Here is a 12252-nt window from a genome sequence, read left to right as displayed (position 1 = left end):
ACAAAATTCGATTTGATCAGTTTAAAATCGAACCAAACCGATAAAGATTTGATAAGTTTAAAATCGAACAAAACCGATATTTATCAGTTTGGTTCTGTTTGATTCCCTCTTAGTGATCGGTTTAGTTTGATTTTTAAAATTCTTAATTTTTAATTTTTAATTTTATCGGTTTGGTTCAGTTCAAAACTGAACCGACCGTTTGCACACCCCTAATTAAAAATATACTTGATTGTTAGAATAAGTATCGACTATCGAGGAGATATACGTGTAGAATTTTCAAAAACAGATGAGTAAATAAATGATATATATATATAAGTAAAAGAATTTATAAATTTGTTATCTTCAGATTTTAGATTCAATGTGATGTTAAACCTATAAATATTTTCATAAGATCTAATCGTTTTAAAGTGATTTAAATCTCTAATATTGACTTTTATATTGTTCATAATTTCCTTCTAAAATATGAGTTAATTTACGAAAATTAAGTGTTATTTTTAACATTATGAAATTTTAAATTTCAATTAAAATTAAATCAATAAAAATATGAGATATCAAAAAAAGAAATCATGTTAAGGGAAAATTATACAAAACCCTAAGCTTACATACAATTTAACAAAAGATTGACAATAGAATAGCTATGAAATTTAGCAATTCACATAATTTCATTACTAATTTTAATATCAAATATTGGTGTAAATTAATAGCAATGGATTTAACAATGGTTAAAATTCATTATCAATTTTTTGGAAGAAAAATATGCCCATTTTTTATTTATAATTTATTAATAAATTTAAATTATTGTTAAATTATAAATAGAATAAAAATTTATTCTTAATTTAGCACCGGATTTTGCAATTCTTTACTAAATATTGCATTCGTTGCTAATTTAATAACAAATTTTACAATCATTTCCTAATTTTGGAGCGTTAAACAGCCAGTTTTTTTTTTTTTTTTTTTGCAATTTATCATTGAATTAGCAATGAATTTTTAATTTTATTACTAAATTAGTAACAAAATTATAATCAATTGCTAGCAAAATCTTATGCTAAATTTTTTTTTTTAAGTTGCTTTTCTTATTTGTAATTTATCAATGAATTAGCATTCGTTGCTAAATTTAATAGTAGATTTTGAATTCTTTGCTAATTTATGGAGGGAAAAGCTTATTCGATTTATCAATTAGTAATGAGTTTTAAATTTATTATTAATTTATTGGTAAATTACATATAATAAATTGGTTGCTCATTTTACTCTTTTTTTTAATTTTCTTTTCTCTTATTTCACTATTTAATTTATTTATTTTTGTGTTATTTTTTTCCTTTATATCTTTGATTTCATTGTTCTCTTTTTCATTAAATTTTACATATAAATTAAATGAAAAATCTATTTTATTTTTTATTTTGTTTGATTACATGACTAAATGATTTTTTAAAAAAATTAAATAATTAAATAATTAAATATTTGATTACCTTTCTCATAATATAGAAAATTAATTACATTAAACCTCCCATGAACATTGACTCATTATTATCAAGGCCAAAGAGAGCAATTCACAATCAAATAAAGATATACTATCTTCGCAATTTTTATATGTTTCATTTAAATTTTTTTTATTTAAAATTATTTGTTATATTTAAAAAATTAATAAATATTAATTATTTTTTTTATTTTATTTATTATTTTTACTAAATATTATAATAAATATTTATATAAATTTTTAAAAGAAATAAATAGTAATTTAATTAATTATTAGCATGTTTTTATAAAAATAAGGCTTGTTATTACTAAATTTTAGTACATCTTACGAATTTTAATTAATTTATAACATAAAAATCACTTTATATTTTAATATAAATAGATTACTATAATTACAATATTTTTTTTTTTTTTAAGTTTTTGAAGAATTTTTACATTGTTAGCTAGGCTTTAATTAATTAGGCCGATTTCATGATGCCTTGCGTGAAGAACTTGAATGGAAAGGCCTTACAAGATGCAATGTGATGTGTTATATGTCCATTAGTTATTGTAAGGATAAATTTCAATAACTGTTCCTGAACTTATATGGTTATAATACTATAGTCATTCAACTTTAAAATGTAATATAAAATCTCCTAAATTTTCAAATTTTAGACAGTAAAATCCTTTTGACTTTCAATTATTAATTTTTCAGCTAGAAATTGATATGAGCAGCTCCCACATAGTGTTTAGTCAATATTTATCTCTCATCGTTTATATAAAGTGTAAAATTATTCTCTCTATATATGAAAAATTATTATGTCTACAAAGAGGAAAATGATTTAATTTACACATGACTTAAGAGAGAAAAGAGAAATATTGACTAAGCTCCATATTGAAACTGTCTTGGTCAGCGTTTAACTAGAAAACCAGTAATTGAAGGTTAGAGAGATTTTACTGTATAAAATTTGAAAATTGATAGGATTTTATGTTACATTTTTAAGTTTAAGGACTGTAATATTACAATTAGATAAGTTCAGGAACGGTTATCAAAATTTGTTCGTTCTTGTAATGGCTTCAAAAATCATTAAATTTGTCTTAGTACCTCTTTTATCTTCTTCTTTTATATAAGAAAATATATGCAAGGCGAAAGCACCTTGCACCCAAGGTTCAATGGATAATCACAGTACAAATGGAGATAAAACCCATAAAATAAAGAATGTCAAATTGCTAATGCATCTATGCTTATTAAAATAAATAATTTAAAAAAGAAAAAAAAATATCTCTTACAAAGATTTAAAAATATTTTTTTTATCTACCTTTGCATGTATGTACGTGTTAATTTCCAAGTAAATTGGTCTAAAAGTACTTTAGACAGAGGTGCTGAATGAGAGAAGTCAATATGAGATTCTATGCAGAATGGTTATGAGTAAATTTTTGTATTTGATAAATTTTTCTGAAATTTCAAACAATGAGAACTATCTTATTTTATACATATCAATTTAAAAGTACTTTACTTTATGTATATTAGTGGCATCACATAAATTTATCTTAATATTTGCTTGAAAATCATATTATACCTTATGTCAGTTGAGATTCATATTTTCAAGAAAATATGAAATTTACTCTTTCTCTAAGTTCAAAAATTTTATCTAGAGGACAAAAATACAAGTTATAGATGGTCATCTCCATCAAAAGAGAGAAAATTATATAAATCCATGAAAAAAAAAACTATATTTATTAACTAAGAAAATTATATATAAATAAGAGGTAGAAAAAAAAAAAAAAAAAAAAAAAGCCACTCCCCTGACCCAAGATGCGTGCAGGAGGAGAACTGAAGGAGGGCCGCGTACAGAGAGAGTTGGAAAAGAAGACACAGGTTTTATAAAATTTTGCCTTAGGGATGACTGATTGGACTTACAATCAATGTTTTAAAGTAGCATAGCTGCATAGGGCTAACCCCAATTCAATCAGATGTTATGAAATTCAACTAAAAAATTTGTAGGAAAATTACAAAAATATAATAAAAAAAAGGTCCAATTTGAGCTACCATGGAAAGCACCCAAAAACACCCACCATCACAATTTTTTAATAACAAAGGGTCAAGATGGTGATATGATGAAGGAACCCAATAGACAGAATCATCCCTCATGTCATCGACCAATATTTGGTAATTGGCATGATTTACAATTCATAAAAATTCTTGGGTTTTTATCAACTCTAAAATTAAAAAAAAAAAAAAAAAATGGGTAGGAAATGCATACAATATTGGATTTGGATGCATAAGTCAGTATCAATGGTTTTAGTTAAAAAAAATGTTACCTAATTCCTTTGTTTATCGTAAGATCAAAACCAAGTTTTATGAAACCTTACGTTTCCAAAACAATGCGGTATCTATTAAAAAGGTGTTTAATTTAATTACTTACTTTTGACTATTAACTTAAAATATATTTTTAATTTATAAATTAATTTAAAAATAAATAATTAATTATTTAATAAAAATATTTAAAATTAATTTTTAAATAATTTAAATGTTTAAACAAAAATTAATTAAAAATAAAAAATAATATATCATTAAATATTGTAATCATTAAAATAAAATAATTTTAAAATTTTTAAAAAATTATCAGAATAATATTATATCTTATTTGATAAAAAATAATTTTAAAATAAATAAATACTTTTTTCATTACTTTTAATTTATTTTAAATAATTTTTTTTAATTTATATGTCAAATCAGACGTTAATATACTCATAATTTTTTTACTTAATAAGTGTAAAACAAACGACGTCTAAATCTCATCGATAGTTGCATCAGGAGGGGCTATGTCAAATTTGGTAATTTTAGAACAGCTCAATGGAATGCATTCAAGATGGAATTCTATCCTGGATGAGAATAACCAGTTTTGCACGTTTGTATGCCCTTTCAAAAGCCTAACAGGCTTTACTAATCATGCATATGCAAAGGCTGAGAGAGTCACTCCCTTTGTTTAGCCTCACTTCATATACATGATGTGAGAATCTGCGGAGTGAAAATCTCTTAAACAATTGAACACTGCAAGCCTTCAACAAAGTAGGATGATCATTGGCAGTCACCGCAGGTTGCTAACAAGAGAAAAATCACAAGCTAGATATACTCATCATTACCAAACAAATCAGCACCCTCTCAACTGGGTGTGCAAATCCAATGAGCTCGTCCTTTCTAATCTCACTGGGATGATGGATAGATTAACAAGGTCTGAATTAAATCAGTTTTAGCCTCAAATCTGCAAGGTTAGAGCATTTCAAGAAATTGACAAGTTTACTTTCCCCAGTTCCATGGCAGTCTTTCAATTCTAGAAATCACCCACATTCATTAGTGTTAATTTTTAGGAAGTGGGAAGAGAAAGAAGTTGAAGCTATTCTAGTAGGTAAGGACCCACGCTGGCAGAGATTCTCGCATTAGGTACAGACGATAGAATCCTCCCCAAAGGGTGTCTTCCAGGCAGTAAAATGAACCCTAGTAAATAGAATCAATAAAAATTTGTCAGTCTAAGGTTGCTGAACTTATTGGTTTCTTCACTGTGCATGCTTTTGCTCTAGGATGCTCATGCTACCCTATCCTAAAACTTCCATCGATGAAGGACTATGGGTTTCATTTCATGCACTGCAACTAGCGCATGTATTCAATCCTGGAAATTGAGGTCTAACAGGCAGGGTAGGCAGCTTAGGCTGATGGTAAGACACAAGTCACACAAATCATGCATTCAGCCACTATAATATGCAAAATGTTTTTTGTTTCTACACATATTTATCAATTATTTGTCCCATAAGACGTGACACAAGTTTATTGATCCATCACTGATATGACCAGTGAATTTGTCACAACACAAATCAGCAAAAAGACAACAATTTGTCATGTCGAGTAAGACAAATAACTGGCACCTAAGTATGGGAATAGTTAGCACTGCACGTATAAAATCCTTTTCTCAAAGTCATTGAGGAAACAAAGCAACAAATAGGATTCCGAACAGTGACTATTCAGAATTATTTCAGTTCGATCAATGGTATGCATATTCTACAGCAAGAACATGGGACATAATACAACAAATAACTCAAGTATAAGCAACTCACACTGATCCATGTGCCTCTGTTGCTGCTAGCTTGACGTAGTGGAAATGGAATAATCCTATTCATTTTATAAGAAAATTCCTTCAAATCAACAGGAAGCTTACTGCCAGCCCACTATCACCACCAACTTAAACGAGCTTTAACAATTATACAGAACAATGAATCTATACAAATACTGAAATTTCACAGGATTCTAAATGAAACTTCCAGGTACTTTTTGTGACAGATTTCAGACTTGATGAAATAATTTCAGAAAAATTCTCACTCCCACAGCACAAGTCTACTGCCAAGAACCTGTTCCGCATCCATGCTGTTTTTTTGCATTTGATGGTTGTCCAACAGTAAAAAGTTGCATTTGTGAAAAAACAGTTGATGAAACAAGTAAAAAACTAAAAACCATTTTTTGTGGTTCACTTGTCGAGGCAACTTGTTTTTTCTCTGCAAGACGCTAATGAAAATAAACAAGAATTAATAATGTGACTTCTTTTAAACTACTGGACAACAACCAAAAACAACATGGACACCAAACAGGCCCTAAGATTTCTAAAAAAATCAGATAGTTTAATTACTTGCATATAACAGAGTTTCAATCACTATCCAAATAATTGTACATATCACATAGAAATTCATTAGCTATAAGTGTAGCTAAAACAGAAAACAAAAATTCCCAGAGCAGTAATGGAGTTATTGCATCTCCCAAGAGATATCCAAGGAAACCACAGACAATATTACATACCCATGAAATAAAGGACTTATCTAAATAAAATAAGCAAAAAAAAGTTGAAAGTTGAAATGTTGAGGAATGTTAAATGTTACAATATACTAGAAACAGAGCCAAGATGAATGCTGGAAGAGTGTAAAGTGATATCATTATAGCAAATCCTCAATACTGACAAGAGCTATTAAAGTATATATAATATTAACATCGATTTAAACTGGGCACAACAACAGATAATTACATATAAATTATGGAAAAATAGTTCACCTACCATGGACCTTTTTAATTAACCCCTCTTACTTCTTGAGCAACAATAAGTTCCTCTATATAATCAGTATCACCATTGTCTGAAGGCATCATAATTTCATCATCAGTGGTAAAGTGGTATTTCTCCCCAATAGCCCTTAGAAGCTGGTATACTTCAAACAAAGTCGGCCTCTCCTTGGGATTTGCCAGTACACAAGTACATGCAACTTTAAGGACCTGGAAAATCTCATTATCAACACCCTTCCCAACCAAAGATTTGTCTATGGCATCTTGAAGTTGAGAGTTGCTTGACAGCTGAGTAATCCATTCAACCAAACTGCCCTTAAAACTTTCTGGAGCTTTAGCAATATGGGTTGGTCTCTCACCAGTCACCAGCTCCAGAAGAACAGTTCCAAAGCTGTAAACATCACCCTTTGGAGTGGCCACCAGAGTTTTTGCATACTCTGGAGCAACATAACCCAAATCCCCAAATTCTCCATTCACAAAGGTACTCAAATGAGTGTCAACAGGATTCATTAGCCTGGCAAGACCAAAATCAGATATATGAGGCTCAAAATCTGCATCCAACAAGATACATTTAGAGCTTATGTTTCGGTGGATGATACGGGGGTTACAGTTATGATGGAGCCACGCAAATCCCCGTGCTGCCCTTATCCCAATCTTGAGCCTTAGAGGCCACTCCATTGGCTTCTTACCTTCATCTACAGTGTGTAGATTATCATGCAGGGTGCCATTTGGCATATACTTATAAACCAAAAGTCTTTCCTTATTAGCCATGCAGAAACCTAAAAGGGGAACCAAGTTGGGATGTTTCACGCTCCCCAGAGTAGACATTTCAGACACAAATTCTTTTTCAGAACGCTGTGAATCCTGCAATCTCTTAACCATTAGAGAAGTGCCGTCCTCAAGCACGGCTTTATACATAGTCCCTGTTCTCCCGGACCCAATGATATTATCTTTGTTGAAGCTGTTAGTAGCCTTCATAAGATCACTCAATTTCATTTTAGAAATCGATTTCTCAAACATAGAAACCTGGAAACATAAAAAAAAAATCTTCTTAATCAATCCAAGGAGAACAAATAATTTGCCTTAAAGAAAGGGGAAAAAAAAAAGAAAGAAAAGAAGAAGAAGAAGGTAAGCCATTTAAACTTTCAAATGAAGTGAGCAAAAACAGAAGGATTAGTATAACTCGCCTTAATGCCCTTTATTCCCTTTAAACTCTTTGCCCATTTATTTCCTTCAGGGTCATCATCCTTCTTCTTCTTAATCTTAGACATCTTTCGGTAATAGAAGAACATGCCAATACCCACAATTAATGCAGCAACAGTCACCCCACCAATGGCAGCCCCTGCAATAACCCCAGTGTGAGGACTCTTTGAAGATCCAGGGCAGGCATCCAAAACCCCCCCACATAGTCCAGGATTATTTGCATAATCTTCTCCTGAAAAGGAGGCATTTAGGAATGATGGCACTGGTCCAGTAAGAAGATTATTAGCTACACTAAATGTTTTAATCCTAGCTAACAAACCAAGCTCTGGAGGGATTTGACCCGACAACCGGTTGTGGTCGAGTTTTAGAATATTCAAATAGGAACAATTTGCTAGAGCCTTTGGAATTCCTCCTGAAAAATTGTTGGATGAGAGATCAAGAGATGTCACAAAAGGAATGATTGCAGAGATATTATCTGGAATAGGTCCAGCGAGGTTGTTGCTTGAAAGATCAACACCAGTTATGCTCGTGCAATTCTGGATTCCAACAGGGAACCGACCCTTGAGCCCCATATCTGAAAGCCGGAGATTTAAGACCTTGTTCTCATCAGGGTGCCAACAGTCAACCCCAGTAAATCTACAAATGTATCCTTCAGTATTGTTGTTAAAGTCCCACGAAGACTTCAAGTAACTAAAAGGATCTTCAAGTGAGGCTTTTATATTCTTCAAGCAAGCAATATCAGTCTCAGTACAACTGCTCAAACTACAGCTAAGCAAAAACCAGAGGCCATAGCTAATTAAAATCTTGAGAAAATGTCTACCCAACATCATGTTCACGAAGATAGCCATAAAACTTTGCTAAAAGAATCCCTCAAATTGCTATCTGTTACACGTTAGAGCTCCAAAATAACCGTATTTATGACGGCCCAACTTCATAACAGTAAAACCTGAAACAAATTCGAAATCAACAAACACAAGAAGCAAAATTCAGCATCTTAACAAAGATTTAGCATACCCACACGAATACATCCATTCATATATACCCAGACAGAGTTAAAGATAAAAGTAAAAAGAACAAAAGAAGCAACGCCAGTAATAATTCAAGCGATATAGCTAAAAATTCACCTAGCACACCGTGACCCAGTTGACTCAAGTCGAATATAGATCAAAATCAAAGAAACAAGAAATTGCAAGAAACAAAAGACCCACCTGAGATTTCAAGAACCCATACTGAAGAGATCGAAGAAAGCTAGAAACGAGCTAACACCAGAACAGTGAAGAAGAATCGGCCTCTCCACAAAGAAATGAAGAGAAAGACAACCCTCGAAAGAGAAGAAAGACTAAGATATGATTTGAAAATTCAAAGCCGTAATTATAGAGAGAAAGCAACGAAACTGTAAAGAAAAAAAGAGGCGATGGTGAAATAAAAGAAAAGAGTAGGTGTGAAGATGAGAAGTAGAAGGAAGGAAAGAGAAGGGTTTTTTCCTTCGTCGGGTCAAACAAGGAATGCCAGTTTTTTTCCAAACCTCAGCAATGACATTTTGAGCGCTTCTGCTTGACTTGCTTTTTTGTAAGTCTCCTCAAAATAAATAATACTAATTATCATATTATATAAAAATATATTAAAAGGACCATAATTTTTTAAAATAATTGAATTTGAATACTTCAAGCCAGTCTACGCGTCTGCCGTCCCTTTGGGTTTTTTCTGCAAAAATTATTAAATTATTTTCTTCTAAATAATTTATCGCAAAGAAATCCTTCAGAATTATTTTAAATTTTATTCAATATTTATAATTTAAAAATATAATTATATAACATTTTTATTTTTTAATTTGAAATTATTTAGTTGCTGTAATGAAAATTTCTATCTCTTTTAATATATTTATTAAAAAAATTAATTGAAATTAGATAAAAAGAATATAGAGCAGATAAAATAAAAATATATAAATTAATTAATATAAATTATTAAATAGTATTTTTTTTTCAAAAATCAGTATTTCATATTAAAAAATTCTTATCTCATCTATTTTTTAATTAGATTATTATCTCAAAATAATTTTGTATGGAGACAATAAAGAAGAATTATTTTTTAGAAAGAATATTTTTTTATACTTTCAAATAATTTACTCTTCATAAGTATAAAATAAATGTGTTTACTGTATAAATTAACTTTTCACATAATAAATTTGTCCATAAATTATAAAATATAATAATATCTTTAATATTATTTGAAGTACAATAAATTAATAAATAAATTAATAAATTATATTATATTTAATTAAAAAAATAAAACTTACTAAATTTCTCCTAATTAATTTACTCATTTTGTGTCATGAAACAAAGAGAATAATATTTTTTTACCTCCCAACAAAACTCTACCATCGTAGTCTATGGACCTAACCTAACAAAATCATGCCTGCTTGTGCAAAAAGTCATGGGATACCATTAACATTTTAATTCGATAATATTAAAATTATTTTTAAAATAATAAAATTTTAAATATAAATTTTAATTAAAATTAAATAAAAAATAATAGCTAAACCTCATAAATTTTTTATATTATTAATGATTAGAATCATGATTTCACTAAATCAAGAGACTTGTAGAATAGAAAAAGGTGAAAATTTTTTCTTTCAATTTAATTTATTTTATATTATTGTTAAGATAATTAACCTTTATTATATCACATCAGAAAATGTAAAAGTTAATATATAAAATGATGTTGTGAATAACATATTTATAGAAAAAATGAGAGAAAAAAATATAGATATCTTCTGTTATAAATTTAATATTTTTTTAATTAATTTAGTGATTAATTTATGTACTAAGAGTAAATCTTTTTCACCTATCATGTTTCTTTACTTGTATCTGTTATAAATTTGTCTATAGTTTTTGGGTTTAGTTGTTTTGTTTTGTAGATATTGGAGCTTTCATAATGAAATGGCAAGGAGAATAACTGTTTTGGGGTTTGTAAACGATGGCGTTTCTTATCAGTGATAGCATACAGTGTGGATTAAAATGGTTGCTGGTGATAGGTATTATCTATGTCATCCAATGCCCCTCTATTTGAAACTGACTCTATTGTACTCGCCAAGTGACTCAGACAAGAAGCTTGAGCTCATCGTATTCTCAAACAATAGAGGAGAGGATGATTTGACTACTGGAATATTTTCTTTAGTTCTGAGTTTCTCAGATCTTCTCTATTTCTGCTATGTCTTGGTTTTATTACTTTAGATGTTTATGCCATGTAGTGTTTGTTAGTGGATGTGAGTTTGCCCATGGATATCTCTTCTAGTCTGCTAATGGTGTTGCATGACAGAGAGGTCTAAATCTTCTTCTCCAAATATGGATTCCTCTGTTTCTATAGTGGGTTGAGCTCAATCTTCTAGGTGATGGATTTTTTGGTTTGTAACTTTTTGATTTGGACTTAGGCCTAATAACCCATTGTCATCTTTTCCAATTTAATGAAATTCTAATTTCAGTTTAAAATAAATATTGGCTTCGAATTGGTAATATTATATAGAAATTGGAATTGAATTGAAATTTGCATTGTATCTTTCTTTTCTATTCAATTCCTGTTTTAATTTTAGTTTCAATTCAATTCATATTATTTTAATTAAATTTAATAATTAATTTTTGTAAGACTCCTTTAAAATAAATTTAGTTTTAATCCGATATCAAATCGATCAGTTCTAATTCATCCAAATTTAAATTTAAATTTTAAATTTGAGAATTCAATTTCAGTTCGATGACCATGTGTAGATTAACATGATTCAATTGGAAATTTTATGTTAAAAAGGCAATTGGAAAATTAATTAGTCCTGGAGATGAAAATTTGTATACACAATAGTCCACACCCAAAACTTCTAAGTCACGTGCGTTTATGCACCTTCAAAATTTCAATTCACGTGAGATATATGGTAAATATCATTCGTAGATATTAAATTTTATGAGTATTTTCATAAAAATTATTTAATTTTAATTTTTTTAATAAAATTCATTAATTTCAATTTGATTTATTAAAATAACTGTGATCGAAAATTAAAAATTTTTAGGTTAATTTATTAACTTATTAATTATTTGATAAATAAAATAATTTTTTTAATTAATTTCTTAAAAAAAAAAATAATAAAACGCATACAGCTACTCCTATCACTCTCAAATCTCTCCTATTTCTCTTTTTCTTCTCATTAATAATCATTAATAAGATAACTTTATTTATAAAATAATTAACAAGTTAATAGATTAATCTGAAATTTTTAATTTTTCGTGATTTTTTATAAAATTAAATTAAAATTAAATAAATTTTATGAAATAAATTAAAATTCATTGACTTTTATAAAAATACTCATAAAATTAAATTATCGCATTTAATAATTAAAAAAAAAGTATGTTCAGTAGTTCAGATTTAGAAATGAATGACACTGTATATGAGTAAATACTATAATTTAAATTTTAAAGATGATAATATATTTTCTTAATATTTAAAAAAATTAT

General features: G+C 28.7%; 1 protein-coding gene across 1 annotated transcript; it reads right to left on the bottom strand.

Moving 5' to 3' along the window:
- Positions 1 to 6404: 6404 nt before the first annotated feature.
- Positions 6405 to 9312, bottom strand: LOC110633366 (probably inactive leucine-rich repeat receptor-like protein kinase At5g48380). The gene is made up of 3 exons (XM_021781936.2): positions 8965 to 9312; positions 7741 to 8702; positions 6405 to 7579 (listed from the first exon to the last, which is right to left on the bottom strand). The coding sequence occupies exons 2-3, from the start codon at positions 8602 to 8604 to the stop codon at positions 6563 to 6565; spliced, it is 1881 nt and encodes a 626-aa protein (XP_021637628.2). The 5' UTR covers positions 8605 to 8702; positions 8965 to 9312; the 3' UTR covers positions 6405 to 6562.
- Positions 9313 to 12252: the final 2940 nt, after the last annotated feature.

This window comes from Hevea brasiliensis, chromosome 7 (genome assembly GCF_030052815.1).
Source record: "Hevea brasiliensis isolate MT/VB/25A 57/8 chromosome 7, ASM3005281v1, whole genome shotgun sequence".
NCBI classification, from domain to species: Eukaryota; Viridiplantae; Streptophyta; class Magnoliopsida; order Malpighiales; family Euphorbiaceae; genus Hevea; species Hevea brasiliensis.
This window is presented reverse-complemented; position numbering and strand designations above follow the sequence as displayed.